The 17,418-nt window shown below is 43.4% G+C and overlaps 1 protein-coding gene across 1 annotated transcript in view; it reads left to right on the top strand.

Annotated features, from left to right (window-relative positions):
- Positions 1-17,418, top strand: part of PEX6 (peroxisomal biogenesis factor 6) — a 314,233-nt gene that overhangs the window by 214,776 nt on the left and 82,039 nt on the right. Inside the window, exons 12-13 of the mRNA XM_030195683.1 lie at positions 1,237-1,369; positions 12,662-12,867. Of these exons, the coding sequence (XP_030051543.1) occupies positions 1,237-1,369; positions 12,662-12,867 (339 nt within the window). The remainder of the gene's footprint in view (positions 1-1,236; positions 1,370-12,661; positions 12,868-17,418) is intronic.

Genomic DNA, 17,418 nt, shown 5'->3' with positions numbered 1-17,418 from the left:
CCGGAGAACGTAGTGAAGGCGGTTAGCTTGGCAGAGTTTAAAAAAGGGGTTGGACGGTTTCCTAAAGGACAAGTCCATAGACTGCTACTAAATGGACTTGGGAAAGATTCACAATTTCGGGAATAACATGTATAAAATGTTTGTACGTTTAGGTAGGTTGCCAGGTGCCCTTGACCTGGATTGGCCGCTGTCGGGGACAGGATGCTGGGCTCGATGGACCTTTGGTCTTTCCCAGTATGGCATTACTTATGTACTTCCTAAATGAAAAGTCCATAGACCATTATTAAAATGAATTTGGGGAAAATCCACTGCTTATTTCTATAATAAGCAGCATAAAATGTATTGTACTGTTTTGGGATCTTGCCAGGTACTTGTGACCTGGATTTTCCACTGTTAGGAATAGGATACTGGGCTTGATGGACCGGTCTGTCCCAGTATGGCAACTCTTATGTGCATATGTGCTTATGAATAGCCACTATTAGGCCGAATATGAATAATGGGCATTGAGCTTTAAGATAACAAATAATAAAAGAAGCAACATGAAATCAGAGATCAAGCGTTTATTTCAGTATATAGCGCAATGTGGAGTGGAGGAGTGGCCTAGTGTTTAGAGTACCGGTTTTGCAATCCAGAGGTGGCCGATTCAAATCCCACTGCTGCTGCTTGTGATCTTGGGCAAGTCACTTAACCTTCCATTGCCTCAGGTACAAACTTAGATTGTGAGCCCTCCTGGGACAGAGAAATATCCAGAGTACCTGAATGTAACTCACCTTGAGCTACTACTGAAAAAGGTGTGAGCAAAATCTAAATTAATAAATAGAGCCTCAGATGATTCATATTATAATTTAAATCACTATGAATAATGTATTTGGGGCCAGATCGAATACAAATATTTGGTACAGCCCTAATTTAAAATCCATTGAAGGTCATAAGTTGTGTTTATAGTTAAAAAAACAACAAACTTTCACCTGTCACAATTCTAGACAAGAGAAACCCCTGCACGAATAGAATGCCTTAATTTTTTTTCCTAAAGATCAAATAGCAGGTCTTCAACTGAATCTCCCAATGGCAAGCCGTTCCAAAGGCCTTTGTCAAAAGAGCCAAATGCTGGCTGCAGTTTTGCATAAGTAAGTGCAGAAGCAGCTTGTAAAGCATCTGTATAAAATAGAAGAAACAGGTTTGCTGTGTATTGTGGAGTGGCAGGACAGTGATTTAATACCTTTTCTTTCTGAACAGTGTGGCAGCTAGACTGAGTGATGAGGAGGATGGAGACTTGCTGGCTGCTGGATACCCTATTCTTTCTGAAGATTTTGAACTTGCTCTGAATCAACTGCATGAAGTACATTCGCAAGCAGTAGGAGCACCCAAGGTATGAATTCACAGATGACATGAAGCAGAGTCATGGATATTTATCAACAGTGGACTTCACGTGCATTTCAGAGTGAAAATACAAACATACTTTACTTTGGAAATTGCCCAGGGAAAAAGTACCTGCAGACAAGTTGCACCTGCTTTGTCCTAAGTAAAATAACTTCTGTACCTTTAGAAGATACTCAAGTGTTTGCAAATTCAAGCCAACAAAATGTCCCTACTAAAAGTGGATGAAAGTATGCGGGCAGTTATCCCTGCACAAGTGGCTTTGAAAATGTCTCTTGAACTGGAGATCCCTACTGCAGAGAGAAGGACTAGGCTAATGGTTAGAATGTCATGCTGAAGTTGGGGAAGCCAGGATTTCAGATACCTCTGATGAACAGTATAATTTTCAGAAAGTCATTTAACCCTCCACTACATCATTTGGAAGCTTATACTGCAATCCAGGGACAGGGAAATACTTACTTTAGCTGAAAGTAATTTCTGAAAAGATGTGAACTAAGTCCAAATACTGCTGGGTTTTCTTCTTTTCATACGTCATTGCTTCTCTCTCTCTCTCTCTGATTAAGAAGATGAGACTCTTCTCATATGAGGAAAGGCTTAAGAGGTTGGGATTCTTCAGCTTGGAGAAGGAAGGGCTGAGGGGGGGATATGATACAGGTTTATAAAATGAGTGGAGTACAAAGGGTAAGCGTGAATCGATTTGTTTACTCTTTCCAAAAGTACACACTAGGTGATACTCCATTAGTTACATGGTAATACTTTTAAAACAAGTAGAAGAAAAATTTTTTTCACACAACTAATGCTTAAGCTCTGGAACTCATTGCCAGAGGATGTGATAAAAGCAATTAGAGTATAAGAGTTAAAAAAAAAAAGGTTTGGACAAGTTCCTGCAGATAAAGTTCATTAACAGCTATTAAGGTAGACATGGGGAAAGGCACTTCTTATCCCTGGAATCGGAAGCATGGAATCTTGCTGGTCTTTGGGATTCTGCCAGATACTTTGAATTGGCTACAGTTGAAGGCAGAGTTCTTACATTCAAATTCAAGAACATTTTTTGACATAATTTGAACATCTTTTCCCAAAGTAACACATAGATTGTTTTGTTTGTCTTATTTCTGTTATCATCTTTAAATATTTGCTCAAAGAGGGGGAGTATTTACATTTTTATATCGATAAAAAGAATTACTAAATAGAGAAGATAAATATTTCAAAGCATTGATATCCTGCTAATCATTAATTCCTTAGCGTCCTGACCAGATCAGCAGATGGAGACAGAGAAATCAAATGGCTTCATGTGATTCACCCTTTAAGGACACCATGCAGGCACAGATGTTCAGTATATTCTCTCTCCAGCAGCTGGTGATGGTCACCCTGCAGGTCCTGGGTTTTAAGTCTAGTAGGCTACTGAACCATTTCTCCCCGGTCCAATTGAGCTATGATTACTTTTTTACTTATCGAAGGTCAGGAAGAAAGAAGGTTGCCTTGGAAATACTTGGATGGCTCCAAGTCCCTTTCCTTTCACTCCCCCCTTTTTTTCCAGCAGGAGTTCTTAGAGTCTAGTTCCTCTTTGTCATATGCAATAAGTTGTCTGAGACAAGCTCCTGGACCAGTTGACCATGAGGACTCCTCTGAAAAGCACTTCAGCCTCATGGGAATACTCCCAGCTATCTGATTCCTTTCTGTTTCCTCCCTCTTCATCCATCTTGTACTGCCTTCTCACTCTACAACTAAACGATTTCTTCTATTTTATTCTGTGTTTCACTATACTAAAAGAAGTCTCTTTTCTGTGGAATCTCAGAGAACTACTTTAATTTCTTTGTTTCTTGTGTGGTGTACTACTTTCCGTAATGACAGCCTCACTTGTAGCAGAGTAGGTTCATTGAGCTGTTTTTTTAGGGTCAATCTCACTGGGGTTTCTTGTGAGATGTTTCTCAGGCAAGCCCAAGAGTGACACCACTGTGCTACCCTTACTCTGCCTATGACTGGGGAAAGCAATGATTTAAACTCCTTTTAGGAGCATAGTAAACTGCGATTCAATAGCAAATGTTTAGAGTTGAATTGTGTTTTCTTTGTGGTCCTTCAAGTTTGATCACTTGATTTATGAAGTGTGGTGGCAGTAGCACCATTTTAGCTTCTTCCCGTCAGTCTAACAGTTTAGTGATAGGAGCTGCGTTCCTTTTTTTTCTCCTCAGAGACAGTTTGTCTTTGTTGTATTTTTAAAAAAAAAGGTGGGATGCTTTTAGTAGCTTACTTTTCTTTCTATCCCACCTTTTTCTATGTGGCCCCTAAGTTGTGGAATGACCTGCCTCCACCTATATGCTTGGAGCTTAGCTTTGTAAATTGTAAAAGCCTTTTGAAAACTCATTTTTCAGACTGGCTTTTGGTCGCAATGAATGACAGTCATTTAGGGACAGTCTATTTTATTTAGAATTTGTGTGTGTTTTATGAGTGGTCTGCTGAGTATTGCTGCTTGGTATTATTGTTTCTTTCCTATTTTAGTGGCCTAGTGGTTAGGGTGGTGGACTCTGGTCCTGGGGAACTGAGGAACTGAGTTCAATTCCCACTTCAGGCACAGGCAGCTCCTTGTGACTCTGGGCAAGTCACTTAACCCTCCATTGCCCCAGGTACAAATAAGTACCTGTATATAATATGTAAGCCGCATTGAGCCTGCCATGAGTGGGGAAAGCGCGGGGTTCAAATGTAACAAAAAAAAATATCCAGAGTACCTCAATGTAACTCACCTTGAGCTACTACTGAAAAAGGTGTGAGCAAAATCTAAATAAATAAAATGTATTATTCTTTGTGAACCGCTTTGACATTTTTTATGAAGAAATGGTGGTAGTTCAAGATTTTAATAAGCATAAACATACTGTAAGCCTAGACTTGGTTTGACTGTGAAGACTGTTTATTTCTATATTTGAACTCCCTTTTTTATTTTCCTTACTCTTCATTCACAGTGGGAGGAGTTGCATCTCAGATGGTGTGCAAGTAAATAAAGACAAGAGAAACAGGAAGCCTAGATGGTTTTCCAAACAAGTGGTCCAAAAAATAAGGGCAAACGAGGCTGCATTCAAGAAATGCAGAAGAATGCAACAAGAGGATCACAGAAGATTATTGGATTAAACTATTAGATGGCTTATATTCCGTGAACATCTGATCAGTTCGATGCAAACTAGAGGAAAATGGGAATAGAATTCCCAATACATATTTCAAATCACAGTGGTTATAACTTAATTACTCATTGCCTAATTTAATTCAGAAACGAAGCAAGGGAAATATGTCTAGCAAAAGAGCAGGTAGAAGAAAAAAATGAGTAAAGATATAAAGAGAGGAAACAACCTTTTTCAGATATATTGTGGAAAAGAGAAAAGGTAAGAATGGAATGAAAGATGCTGAGAACAGCTATGTGGAGCAAGATGAGAACAAAGCAAACATGCTAAACAATTACTTCTCTTCAGTGTTCAGGGAAGAAATTCCTGAGGGAAGGACTATGGTCAGCTGCCAAGGGTATATCTGGGAATGGAGTGGATATTGCATTGTTTATAAATAACTTGAAAATCTGAAAGTGGACAAAGCTGTGGGGCCGGATAGGATACATCCCACAATACTGAGAAGCTCATAGGGATTTGTTTAATTGATCTTTAGAGACAGGAGATGTTCTGTGGGATTGGATTCAAGCAGATGTGGTTTCTGTTCACAAAAGTGGGGACAGGGAAGAAGTGGGAAAGTACAGGCCAGTACGCCTCACATTGATGGTAGAAAAAATAATGGAGTTGCTTCTGAAGGAAAAGAGTTAACTTTCTAGAACCTAACAGGTTGCAAGATATGGGACAACTTGGTTTTACCAAAGGAAATCCTTCCAAATGCATGTGATTTTTTTTTTTTTGACTGGGTAACCAAAGAGCTGGAGCAATGCTCGGCCTTAGCAGGAACCAGGAACAAGAGCAGGGCTCACAGGAGCAAGGCCCTCAAACAAGGTTTGCAGGAGCAGAGCTATCAGAAGCAAGGATCTCAGGAGCAGGGTTCACAGGAGCAAGGCGTTAAGGAACAAGTCTCCTGGGAACAAGGCATTCAGGAACAAGGCTCAAGGCTTCCTTGTTGCGAAGGCAATGGAAGTGGGGCTCAGTTTCCTTAAAAGTGCTCAGCCTCAACAATGCCTAGGCTGATCCTCCTCTGACATACTGCTGTCCACTCCGAACCAGGAATTGCTGTACGCACATGCTTCCTAGGGGCACGGCGTGTGTGGATGTGGAAGGACACCGCCACTCCGAGTCTGTAGGATGATGCTAGTATCCCATCAGAACCATGACCAGCAGCCCCGGCTTCAAATGGTACAGAACATTGCAGTTAGATGTTAGATTGATATTGGGTTATCCAAAACTGAGAGTTTCTCCTCTTATTATATTAGAGTCCATTGGTTACCTATAAAGGCTACTAGTATGTTTTCTTTTTAAATACAGATTCCTAGTTATCTTCTAACTCATTTTTGTTTTGCATCCCCGCAAAGAATTAGGATACATAAAACTTATATATTGTTTTAAATCTCTTCATCATTTAAAGAGAAGAAAAGATTATCTATCTTTGATAAGTCTTTGGCTGTTCAAGCAGCATCGCTATGGAGGGATATAGTTGGGAAAGTGTCTTATTCTCAATCGTACCCCTCTTTTAGAAAAAAATTTCTATTTAGAAAATTTGTGACCTGATCTGGTCGTTCTTGAATTGTTTTCCCATGAGTATGTTTTGGTTTTCTTGAAATTGTAATCCACTTAGAACTTGAAGATGTTTGCGGAATATAAGCCAGAGTGTAATGTAATGTAAAAAGCATGCCAGACCTGGAGCAGTCACGGTACGGTCCTGACACCTGTCATAAGAACATAAGCATTGCCATACTGGGACAGACTGAAGATTCATCAAGCCCTGTATCCAGTTTCCAACAGTGGCCAATCCAGGTCTCAAGTACCTGGCAAGATCCCAGAACAGCAAAACAGATTTTGTGCTGCTTATCCTAAAATATGAAATGAATTTTCCCAGTCTTAATAATGGTTTATGGACTTTTCTTTTAGGAAATTATCCAACCCTTTTTTTTTAAACCCTACAAAGTTTACTGCTTCTATGACATTTCTCCGGCAACAAATGCCCTCTACTTGGTGGAGGTTGTGAAGACAAAAACAGTGACAGAATTCAAGAGTGTGTGGGATAAACACAGAGGATCCTTATATAGAAACAGAATGGAATCAGATTGAAAGAAAAATTAATGACATTGTGACTGGAGTAAGCTTTGACAGCAATTCCAATGGTTAGGAAGTAAGATCAATGCCGGGCAGACCTATATGGACTGGGTCCCATACATAGCAAAGTCAAATTAGGAACAAGGCTGGAGTGGGCTTCGATGGTAGCTCCAGTAGTTGGGAAATAAGACCAGTGCTGTTCTCCAAAAATGGCAGGAAAAGATGGGGATTAATTATGTGTATATTAGGTCACATTCAAAGCATATGCATATCCCTTCTATGGAAAGGTAGACATTATAAATGATGTTGCTTAGCAGTAAGGGAAGGGAAGACATTCTTAAGGTTGAAATGATCAATATTGTGGTAATCATTTATTTATGATGAATTAAATATACAGCCGTTCAGATTCCATCATGGTGGTGTACATATTAAAATGTAATAACTGAAGCGGTGTGGGAAATGCTAGTTGGTCAAATGGGAGGGAACCGTCGGGAATCCAGCCAGTTAACAGTGAGAGGGAATGTTATGTTTCAGGCGGGAATGGATAACTCGGTATTTGTTAAATGGGAAAAGGCAGGGATTAAGGCATTGGAACATATAGTGGGGGACGATGGTACTATTGTTTCGTACGCGGAGTTGCAGACTCGGGTGGGGGAGTCTTGGGGGAATAGATTTGCCTATGCTCAGATAAAACATTATATAGCCTCCTTAGAGGGATCCGTAGGGGATCATTTAGGGGTGTGGGTTAGAGAACTCTTTCAAGACACACCGAATGATGAGCTTACAGTTTCAGGACGTCATAGATCGCTGATTAGGAAGTCACCAGGTAAAGATTACACTAGTATTAAAAATAGTTGGGCACGGGATATAGGTGTCTCGGAGGATTGGGATGTGGCTACCTCGTTGAGAGGCGTTGCGTCCCTTACAACAGATGAAAGATTGAGGGAGTGTGGTTATAGGGTGATACTAAAGGCATGTATGACTAGAGCTCAGTTGGCAAGTGGTTGAGAAAATAAAGGCTAAAGAGTTGGCGTTCCAGAAATACAGAAAAACTCAAGAAAAGGAACACGGGGAGGAATACCGGATGAAACTGAAAGAAGCCAAGAGAGAGATACGACTGGCAAAAGCGCAAGCGGAAGAACAAATGGCTAGAAATGTAAGGAGGGGTGACAAATATTTCTTCAGATATATTAGTGAAAGGAGAATGACTAAAAAGGGAATTGTGAGACTAAAAGATACTGCGAACCGCTGTGTGGAAAATGATGATGAAAAAGCAAATGTGCTAAATAGAAACTTATGTTCTGTTTTCACAGAAGAAATCCTGGAGAAGGACCGCGATGGACTGGAAATAGTACAAATGAGAATGAAGTGGATAGAGCACCGTTCACGGAAAAAAGTGTGTATCAACAACTTGAAAAGCTAAAGGTGGACAAAGCCATGGGACCGGACGGGATCCACCCCAGGATATTGAGGGAGCTCAGAGAGGTTTTGGTGGGTCCTCTTAAAGATTTGTTTAATATATCCTTGCAGATGGGAAAGGTTCCGAGGGATTGGAGAACGGCAGAGGTGGTCCCTCTTCACAAAAGTGGTGATAGGGAAGAAGCTGGAAACTACAGGCCGGTAAGCCTCACTTCGGTTATTGGAAAAGTAATGGAAGCGATGCTGAAGGAAAGGATAGTGAATTTCCTGGAAGCCAATAAGTTGCAAGATCCGAGACAACATGGTTTTACCAGAGGGAAATCGTGCCAAACGAATCTCATTGAATTCTTTGATTGGGTGACAGGAGATTTGAATCAGGGACGAGCTATGGACATAATCTACTTAGATTTCAGCAAAGCTTTTGACACGGTTCCCCACAGGAGGCTCTTAAAAAAACTGGGTGGGCTGAAGTTAGGACCTGAAGTGGTGAACTGGATTAGGAACTGGTTGACGGACAGATGCCAGAGGGTGGTGGTGAATGGAATTTGCTCGGAGGAGGGAAAGTTGAGTAGTGGAGTGCCTCAGGGATCGGTGCTGGGGCCGATTCTGTTCAATATATTTGTGAGTGACATTGCCGAAGGGTTAGAAGGTAAAGTTTGCCTATTTGCGGATGATACTAAGATCTGTAACAGAGTGGACACCCGGGAGGGAGTGGAAAACATGAAAAAGGATCCGAGGAAGCTAGAAGAATGGTCTAAAGTTTGGCAATTAAAATTCAATGCGAAGAAATGCAAAGTGATGCACTTAGGGAATAGAAATCCATGGGAGACGTATGTGTTAGGCGGAGAGAGTCTGATAGGTACGGGCGGAGAGAGGAATCTTGGGGTGATAGTATCTGAGGATTTGAAGGCGACGAAACAGTGTGACAAGGCGGTGGCCATAGCTCGAAGGTTGTTAGGCTGTATAGAGAGAGGTGTGACCAGCAGAAGACAGGAGGTGTTGATGCCCCTGTATAAGTCGTTGGTGAGGCCCCACCTGGAGTATTGTGTTCAGTTTTGGAGGCCGTATCTTGTTAAGGATGTAAAAAGAATTGAAGCAGTGCAAAGAAAAGCTACGAGAATGGTATGGGATTTGCTTTACAAGACGTATGAGGAGAGACTTGCTGAACTAAACATGTATACTCTGGAGGAAAGGAGAAACAGGGGTGATATGATACAGACGTTCAAATATTTGAAAGGTATTAATCCGCAAACGAACCTTTTCCGGAGATGGGAAGATGGTAGAACGAGAGGTCATGAAATTAGATTGAAGGGGGGCAGACTCAAGAAAAATGTCAGGAAGTATTTTTTCACGGAGAGAGTAGTGGATGCTTGGAGTGCCCTCCCGCGGGAGGTGGTGGAAATGAAAACGGTAACGGAATTCAAACATGCGTGGGATAAGCATAAAGGAATCCTGTGCCGAAGGAATGGATCCTCAGGAGCTTAGTCAAGATCGGGAGGCGTGGCTGGTGGTTGGGAGGCGGGGATAGTGCTGGGCAGACTTATACGGTCTGTGCCAGAGCCGGTGGTGGGAAGTGCTGGGCAGACTTGTACGGTCTGTGCCAGAGCCGGTGGTTGGGAGGCAGGTCTGGTGGTTGGGAGGCAGGGATAGTGCTGGGCAGACTTATATGGTCTGTGCCAGAGCCGGTGGTTGGGAGGCGGGGATAGTGCTGGGCAGACTTAAGCGGTCTGTGCCCTGAAGAGCACAGGTACAAATCAAAGTAGGGTATACACAAAAAGTAGCAAATATGAGTTATCTTGTTGGGCAGACTGGATGGACCATGCAGGTCTTTTTCTGCCGCCATCTACTATGTTACTATGTATATGGGAGGGCATGGAGGCGCCAAATGTGGGCAGGGCCCTCCTTCTATCATGTCGTGTGGGCATGCCTTAAAGTGCGTAATTTTTGGGCCCAAGTTCGAAGATATCTAATTCAGTTGGTGGGATGTACGATCAAAGGATCAGAAGTTCAATTCTTGTTGGATAAATTCAGGGCATTCCGCCCATGCCTAGACTGGCTAGTATTTTGTGTCGTAAATTGGTTTTAGTGGCTCGGAAAACGGTTTTGTAGTATTGGCCATCTTTGGATCCTTCTAAGTTTTGGCATTGGAGGAATCAAATACATCTGTTAGCCACATGGGAGGTGAGGGCGGCAAGGGGGTTGTTGGGCTGTGGGAAGAGGTTTCTTCAGATCTGCAATCCTTTTCTGCAGTCTCTCAGTCCTCAGGGTCATAGTTTAATAGTGAACAAGATATAGTGGCTTTAGGAGTCACAGCTGTCCGGTATGTGCGGTAGTTTGAGTAGAAGATAGGGGGTTCGGGGAGGGGGGTAGGAGGGTTGGTTGGGGACTATTGAGAGGTTATTGTTGGACCGATTAAAGGGATAGTTTAGGGGGGTTTCTTGGTCTTGGTGAGAGGGCCATATGGGCAACGGCCATAGGGAATGGGAGGAGTCTATGGGCATGGTGGCATGAGGTATAGAGAGGTAGAGTAATATGTTCGCATTTCAAGTGGGTTAATCGGTCATCAAACATATGATTGACACACACAAAAAAACCTTCTTTCTTGGAAGGTGTAAATCCTGTTGCTATACCAGGTGGGCAATAACTCAGTTCTCTTGAATAGGTTGGTGTATAAGTTTGGGAATTGGGGGGGGGGGGGGGGTTTACTATGGGAGGGAGATACTTAAAAACTTGAGGAGGGATTTTCTTACTCGGTATTGTTCTGATTGCTGTTTAGTTAAGTCAAACATATAGAGAATGTTGAAATGTTTCATTGGTTGATCTATATATATAAAACTCACCCTCAACGTTCTATTGTCTGCTGACGTCACTGAAGCCAAGGTTCGAGTGTTCGAAGCTCTGAAGCCACGAAAATCACACTCTGGGCCCCGCCCTCGCGTCAAACGTTATGACGTTGAGGGCGGAGCACATTCTCACCTCCAACTATCTACTCAGGCCACAAACTCCAGATTTCCACACTGTAGCTCTGCTCCGCCCTCGCGTCAAAATGCGATGACGTCGAGGGCGGGGCACGAAAACCGCCACCCACACAGAGCTACAATGGAAACAACAGCGGTGCACGCCACAAACAAGATAAAACCACGACAAGCCATGCAGCCATGAAACCCTTGCTAGCGCCCGTTTCATTGCTCTCAAAAATGGGCCTTTGTTTACTAGTTTCTCAATAAAAAAATGTTGAAACATAAAATGTAATAACTGAACAAATAACAATCGACATAATACACAATTGAACTTAGAAACCTAAAATATGGGATGGGGATCTAATAACACAATATTGTAGTACATATGCCTATATGAGGTTGACAAGGTGGCATGTTTCTGACTACCCTGTTTCTGATGCCAGTGTTTAATCATGAAGAGTAGCCAGATTCATGGACAGACTCGATGGGACCTTACGGGTCATCTGTTCACACTATGTTATTATGTAGCACTGGGGGGGGGGGGGGCAGGGGGGGTTGAGAAGGGGGGTTCTGCAGAGGGGACAGGGAAGGCAGATGGTTTAAATGCTGGGGGAGGATATTTGGGAGAAAAGGGTGATATGGACCAGTTTGAGTGATAGGGGCTGTAGAGGGTCAAGTGAGGGCAGAGAGCTTGATAGTTTGAGGATAGTGAAGCTTTACCATTCACTGAGATGTCGAAGAGCAGCAAAATATACCCATCAACATTCCAGGACAAAAGAGACAACATAGTAACATAGTAGATGATGGCAGAAAAAGACCTGCACGGTCCATCCAGTCTGCCCAACAAGATAAAACTCACATGTGCCATTTTTTGTGTATACCTTACCTTGATTTGTACCTGTCTTTTTCAGGGCACAGACCGTATAAGTCTGCCCAGCACTATCCCCGCCTGCCAACCACCAGCCCTGCCTCTCACCACAGGCTAAGCTTCTGGGGATCCCTTCCTTCTGAGCAGGACATCTGTCCTATCAGTTTTTGTAGCAGTGTGCCCAACACTTAGAGAATAAGTCTTGTGCATATGGTTTCTGGTCCCCTTTTCTGGGCATATGTGTGTCTCTTTTTCCTTTACAGAATTGTGTTTATTGCCTTCCCTACTTTTTGGGGGCCCAGATGCTGCTGTTCTTGGGTGTTCTGTTGGTGCCTAACTTTTATAGAATTACCCCAAAATTCAATATCAAAAAATAGAATAAAATAAAGCTAAAGCATAAGACAGGATATGAGCTTAAACAAACAGGGCCTCATTTCCTAATATGTGTTAACATTTTAATACATGTGCAAGTTATACGCTTAGTAAATACACCCTGTAGCTGATAATGTAGTTTGCATTAAAGTGTAGTAATGTTTATTAAAACGTGAATGCAGATTAGTAAATGAGGCTATAATTTTGTACCTTAGTCAATAGTGATTTGACCAAGGTCACAAGGAGTGTCAGTAAGGAAGTGGCATTTGAGCCTTGTCTTCCCTGGTTCTGAACCTGCTACTCTTTTTACCCTCTAGGTTATTCCTCCTTGCTCATATTTTGATATCTTTATCGCTGCATATTCCTTATGCATACCGGTAGCATCTTAGTAGATCTCTGTGTGTCCACATACATACTTCGTGATTTATCTGTCATTCCAGATCCCTTCAGTACTGTGGCAAGATGTTGGGGGGCTCCAGGATGTGAAGAGAGAGATCCTGGATACTGTGCAGTTACCTCTGGAGCACCCTGAGCTGTTGTCTCTAGGGCTGCGACGCTCTGGGCTCCTGTTGTATGGCCCCCCTGGTACTGGCAAGACCCTGTTGGCAAAAGCTGTGGCAACAGAATGCTCTATGACATTCCTGAGGTAATGTGACTTCTTAAGAACCAGGGCTACTTTGTTTGAGATTCTTCTAACATGTTTTTCTTAGATGCTTATCGCAGGAAATGACCATGGTAAGCATTTAGTATGATCTATATGTGATGTTTTGACACTGATTTCAGGCTCAGCCTTAAGTCTCAGATTTAAGGGAAGATATACTTAATTGATTGGTTATTGTACTTTGCACAGATGACAGTTTGGGAATGAAGCTGAGGAGGCAACAGACTTTATAAATGACCACTGGTACAAAATGCAAATATAGTCCACTGTGGCTTCAGACTATACTCTAACAGAAGGTTTACCACAAAATATATTGCCCTCCCTAGTCACAGTCTCACCTGCAAGAGTTGCTAAGTTCTCATGTGTAACCAAAAAGAAAAGAAACGAGTTTGCCAGTGTTTCAGCCTTCTGGCAGAAAGCAAATACCATTGGATAAAGCTCAGCTTGCTAAGCACTTTCACTCTTCTATTCACAAAAGCATTAAGTCATAAGTTACTAGGTCAACAGTTTTACATCATAGATCATAAGGCACAAGCTATGGGTAATATTCTGCTATCAGCAGGTCATTGGAGAATCAGGACATTGTTCCTCAACAACTTCCACAATTCCAGTAAAGTCTCCAGTTTTATAATAGAGCTGGCCCATATTATTTCTGCATTTCCAGAGATCCATGGGTATGTAAGCTAAGGGTGTATATTATTCTCAGTTCCCTGTCCTTTCCCTTATTTACAAAATAGGCTAGACACTTTCTGACATCCGAACAGGGCATTGATTAATAAGCAGGATTAGACTTGTCAGTTCAGAAGCATTTGTTCACTTTTTATCTTTCTCCCATTCTAACATTTAACTCCTATTATTCCGTTCTGAACTGGGGGCACCATTATTTTCATATATGTCCGCAATATCCACCAGCATACAGAAAAGAAATATATAAGGAACATAATAAAATGAAACAAAGCAACATATCAGTTCCTCCTTATATCACAAAAGTGGAGGGAGTGGTTATAACACCTATCCACCCCATCCTGTAAGACTGTCACTGGAATGCTTTGATGTTTACTACTTAACATTTCTAAAGTGCTACTAGGGTTACGCAGCGCTGTACAATTTAACAAAGAAGGACATTCCCTGCTCAAAGGAGCTTTCAATTTAATGGACTAAATGTAAAGTTGGGGCAGTCTAGATTTCCTGAATAGAGGTATAATGATTATGTGCCGAAGGCGACATTGAAGAGGTGGACTTTGAGTAAGGATTTGAAGATGGGCAGGGAGGGTGCTTGGCGTATGGGCTCAGGGAGTTTATTCCACGCATAGGGTGAGGCGAGGCAGAAAGGGCAGAGCCTGGAGTTGGCGGTGGTGGAGAAGGGTACAGAGGAGGGGTTTGGCCTGTGAGCGGAGGTTTCGGGTAGGAACATAAGGGGAGATGAGAGTAGAGAGGTAATGAGGGGGGCTGCAGATCGAGTGCATTTGTAGGTAAGTAGGAGAAGCTTGAATCGTATGCGGTACCTGATCGGAAGCCAGTGAAGTGTCTTGAGGAGAGGGGTGATATGAGCGTATCGGTCCAGACGGAAGATGAGACGTGCAGCAGAGTTCTGAACGGATTGAAGGGGGGATAGATGGCTAAGTGGGAGGCCAGTGAGGAGTAGGTTGCAGTAGTCAAGGCGAGAGGTAATGAGAGAGTGGATGAGAGTTCGGGTGGTGTGCTCAGAGAGGAAAGGGCAAATTTTGCTGATGTTATAGAGAAAGAAGCGACAGGTCTTGGCTATCTGCTGGATATGCGCAGGGAAGGAGAGGGAGGAGTCGAAGATGACTCCGAGATTGCGGGCAGATGAGACGGGGAGGATGAGGGTGTTATCAACTGAGATAGAGAGTGGAGGGAGAGGAGAGGTGGGTTTGGGTGGAAAGACAATAAGCTCAGTCTTGGCCATGTTCAGTTTCAGGTGGCGGTTGGACATCCATGCAGCAATGTCAGATAAGCAGGCCGAAACTTTGGCCTGGGTTTCCGCAGTGATGTCTGTTGTGGAGAGAGAGAGCTGGGTGTCGTCAGCATAAAGATGATATTGGAAACCATGAGATGAGATCAGAGAGCCCAGGGAGGAGGTGTAGATTGAAAAAAGAAGGGGTCCAAGGACAGATCCTTGAGGAACTCCAACAGAGAGCGGGATGGGGGTGGAGGAAGATCCATGAGAATGTACTCTGAAGGTACGGTGGGAGAGATAAGAGGAGAACCAGGAGAGGATAGAACCCTGGAAACCAAATGAGGATAGTGTGGCAAGAAGTAAGTTGTGATTGACAGTGTCAAAAGCGGCGGATAGGTCATGGAGGATGAGGATGGAGTAATGACCTTTGGATTTGGCAAGGAATAGGTCATTACAGACTTTAGATAGTGCCGTTTCTGTCGAGTGTAGAGGGCGAAAGCCGGATTGAAGCGGATCGAAGATGGCGTGAGAGGAGAGACAATCAAGGCAACGGCTGTGAACGGCGCGCTCAAGTATCTTGGAGAGGAAGAGCAGGAGGGAAATGGGACGGTAGTTGGAGGGACAGGTAGGGTCCAGTTAAGGTTTTTTGAGGAGAGGTGTGACTACAGCATGCTTGAAGGTGTCAGGGACTGTGGCAGTGGAGAGAGAGAAGTTGAAGATATGACAGATGGGGGGGGGGTGACAGTAGGAGAGGTGGTGTTAAGTAAGTTTGTGGGGATGGGGTCAGAGGGACAGGTGGTGCATTTCGAGGAGGAAAGAAGGTGGGTGGTTTCCTCCTCGGTGATATCAGAAAAAGAGGAGAAGGAGGCCTGGGTTGGGTGGTTGAGGGAGTGGGTTAAAGGGTGAAGAGGAGGAGGAGGCTTGGTGGTGAATTCGAGGTTGATCTTCTGCACCTTATTGCGGAAGTAGTCAGCCAGTGATTGAGGAGAGAGTGAGAGGGGGTGGGGGTGGAGGGCACTTTGAGGAGGGAGTTAAGGGTGACAAAGAGACGACGAGGGTTAGAGCTGAGAGAGTTAGTCAATTGGGTGTAATAGTCCTGTTTGGCAAGGAATAGGGAGGCCTGGAAAGAGGATAGCATGAATTTATAATGAATGAAATCGGTATGGGTGCGGGATTTCCTCCAGAGCCGTTCAGCCGATCGGGCGCAGGAGCAAAGGTATCGGATGCAAGGGGTCATCCAGGGCTGGGGATTAGTATGCTTTGTGGGACGGGAGGTGGATGGTGCAAGGGTGTCCAGGGCAGAGGAGAGAGTGGCATTGTAAGTCACCTATATATACTGTCATCTACCAACATTTGCTTATTTCCGATCTGATGAAGAAGGGCAACTTTTGAAAGCTAATCAAGAAATGTATTAAGTTATGTCCAATAAAAAAAAAGGTACCATCTTATTTTCATTTTCATGTTTTGTTTTGTTTCTATTGATTACCGTTAAAAGTGGACTAACATGGCTACCACACCTCTCTGGCAACTTTTATAGAATTAGGGGGCCCTGTGAGATGTACTTAGGAGGTTAGGATTGCCATCTGTCTGGCTTTTCTCTGTTCCTCCTCTACCCCACCTCCATTCACCCCCCCCCCCCCCCCCCAAGACATAATATGAGTGAGTCTACCGTGCCTGGCTTCCATTGTAACTAATAGCAGAGACCAAGTAGGGAATGCAGTGGGGGTGGAGCACTTGAAGGCAGCTTTAGTTGCAGAGACTGTAGGTAGGATCTAGCCAATGGGAAGGCATTGGGGGTGGAGCACTAGAAGGCAGGTTTAGCTGCAGAGACTGTGGGTAGGATCCAACCAGTGGGAATACAGTGGGAGTGGGACACTGTAAGGCAGCTTTAGGTACAGGGACTTGTAGGTAAGTTCTAGCCAATGGGAAGGCATTGGGGGTGGAGCACTGGAAGGCAGGTTTAGCTGCAGAGACTGTGGGTAGGATCTAGCCAATGGGATGGTAGTGGGGATAGAGCACTGGAAGGCAGCTTTAGTTGCAGAGACTGTGGGTAGGATCCAGCCAGTGGGAATATAGTGGGGGATGGAGCATTTGAAGGTAGCTCTAGTCACAGGAAGGGAGGAGATGGTCTGGAGGATGTTTATGCTATCAAAGTTTCCATAGTGAACCCTGTCCAAAAAATGCCCAATACATTTTAGAGCCCAACTGAATTTATACATGCATTATAAATAGAGATTTTAAGACTTTTTCAAATATCAAATAATTAGTCAGTGAACTTATTTGATAAGGCAGAGAGTTCCACACTAAGGCAACAAGATACTGGAGAAAAAAATCAAATATTTTCCTCTTAGTCACCTTTTTACACTGAGGGAAAACATAAAAACATTTGATTATACTTCCGGTGACGTCAGCTCCCTCGATGGCAGCCTAAGCTCGAGACTCCCGGACTCCTCTCGTTCAAATAGCTAACACAGCGACACAGAGCGACGAACACGATAGCATTTGCAAGTTAAATAATTGCTGGCAAATTGTTTAAGCCAAAATGTCGCAGAAATCAAAATTATCGGACCCCAAAAGCGGTGTGAGGAGTAGCCAAAGGGTGAGCAAGACATCCGGCC

Source organism: Microcaecilia unicolor, chromosome 3 (assembly GCF_901765095.1).
Source record: "Microcaecilia unicolor chromosome 3, aMicUni1.1, whole genome shotgun sequence".
Lineage (NCBI taxonomy): Eukaryota > Metazoa > Chordata > Amphibia > Gymnophiona > Siphonopidae > Microcaecilia > Microcaecilia unicolor.
The sequence above is the reverse complement of the archived record's forward strand: the minus strand, read 5'-3'. Positions and strand labels throughout refer to the sequence as shown.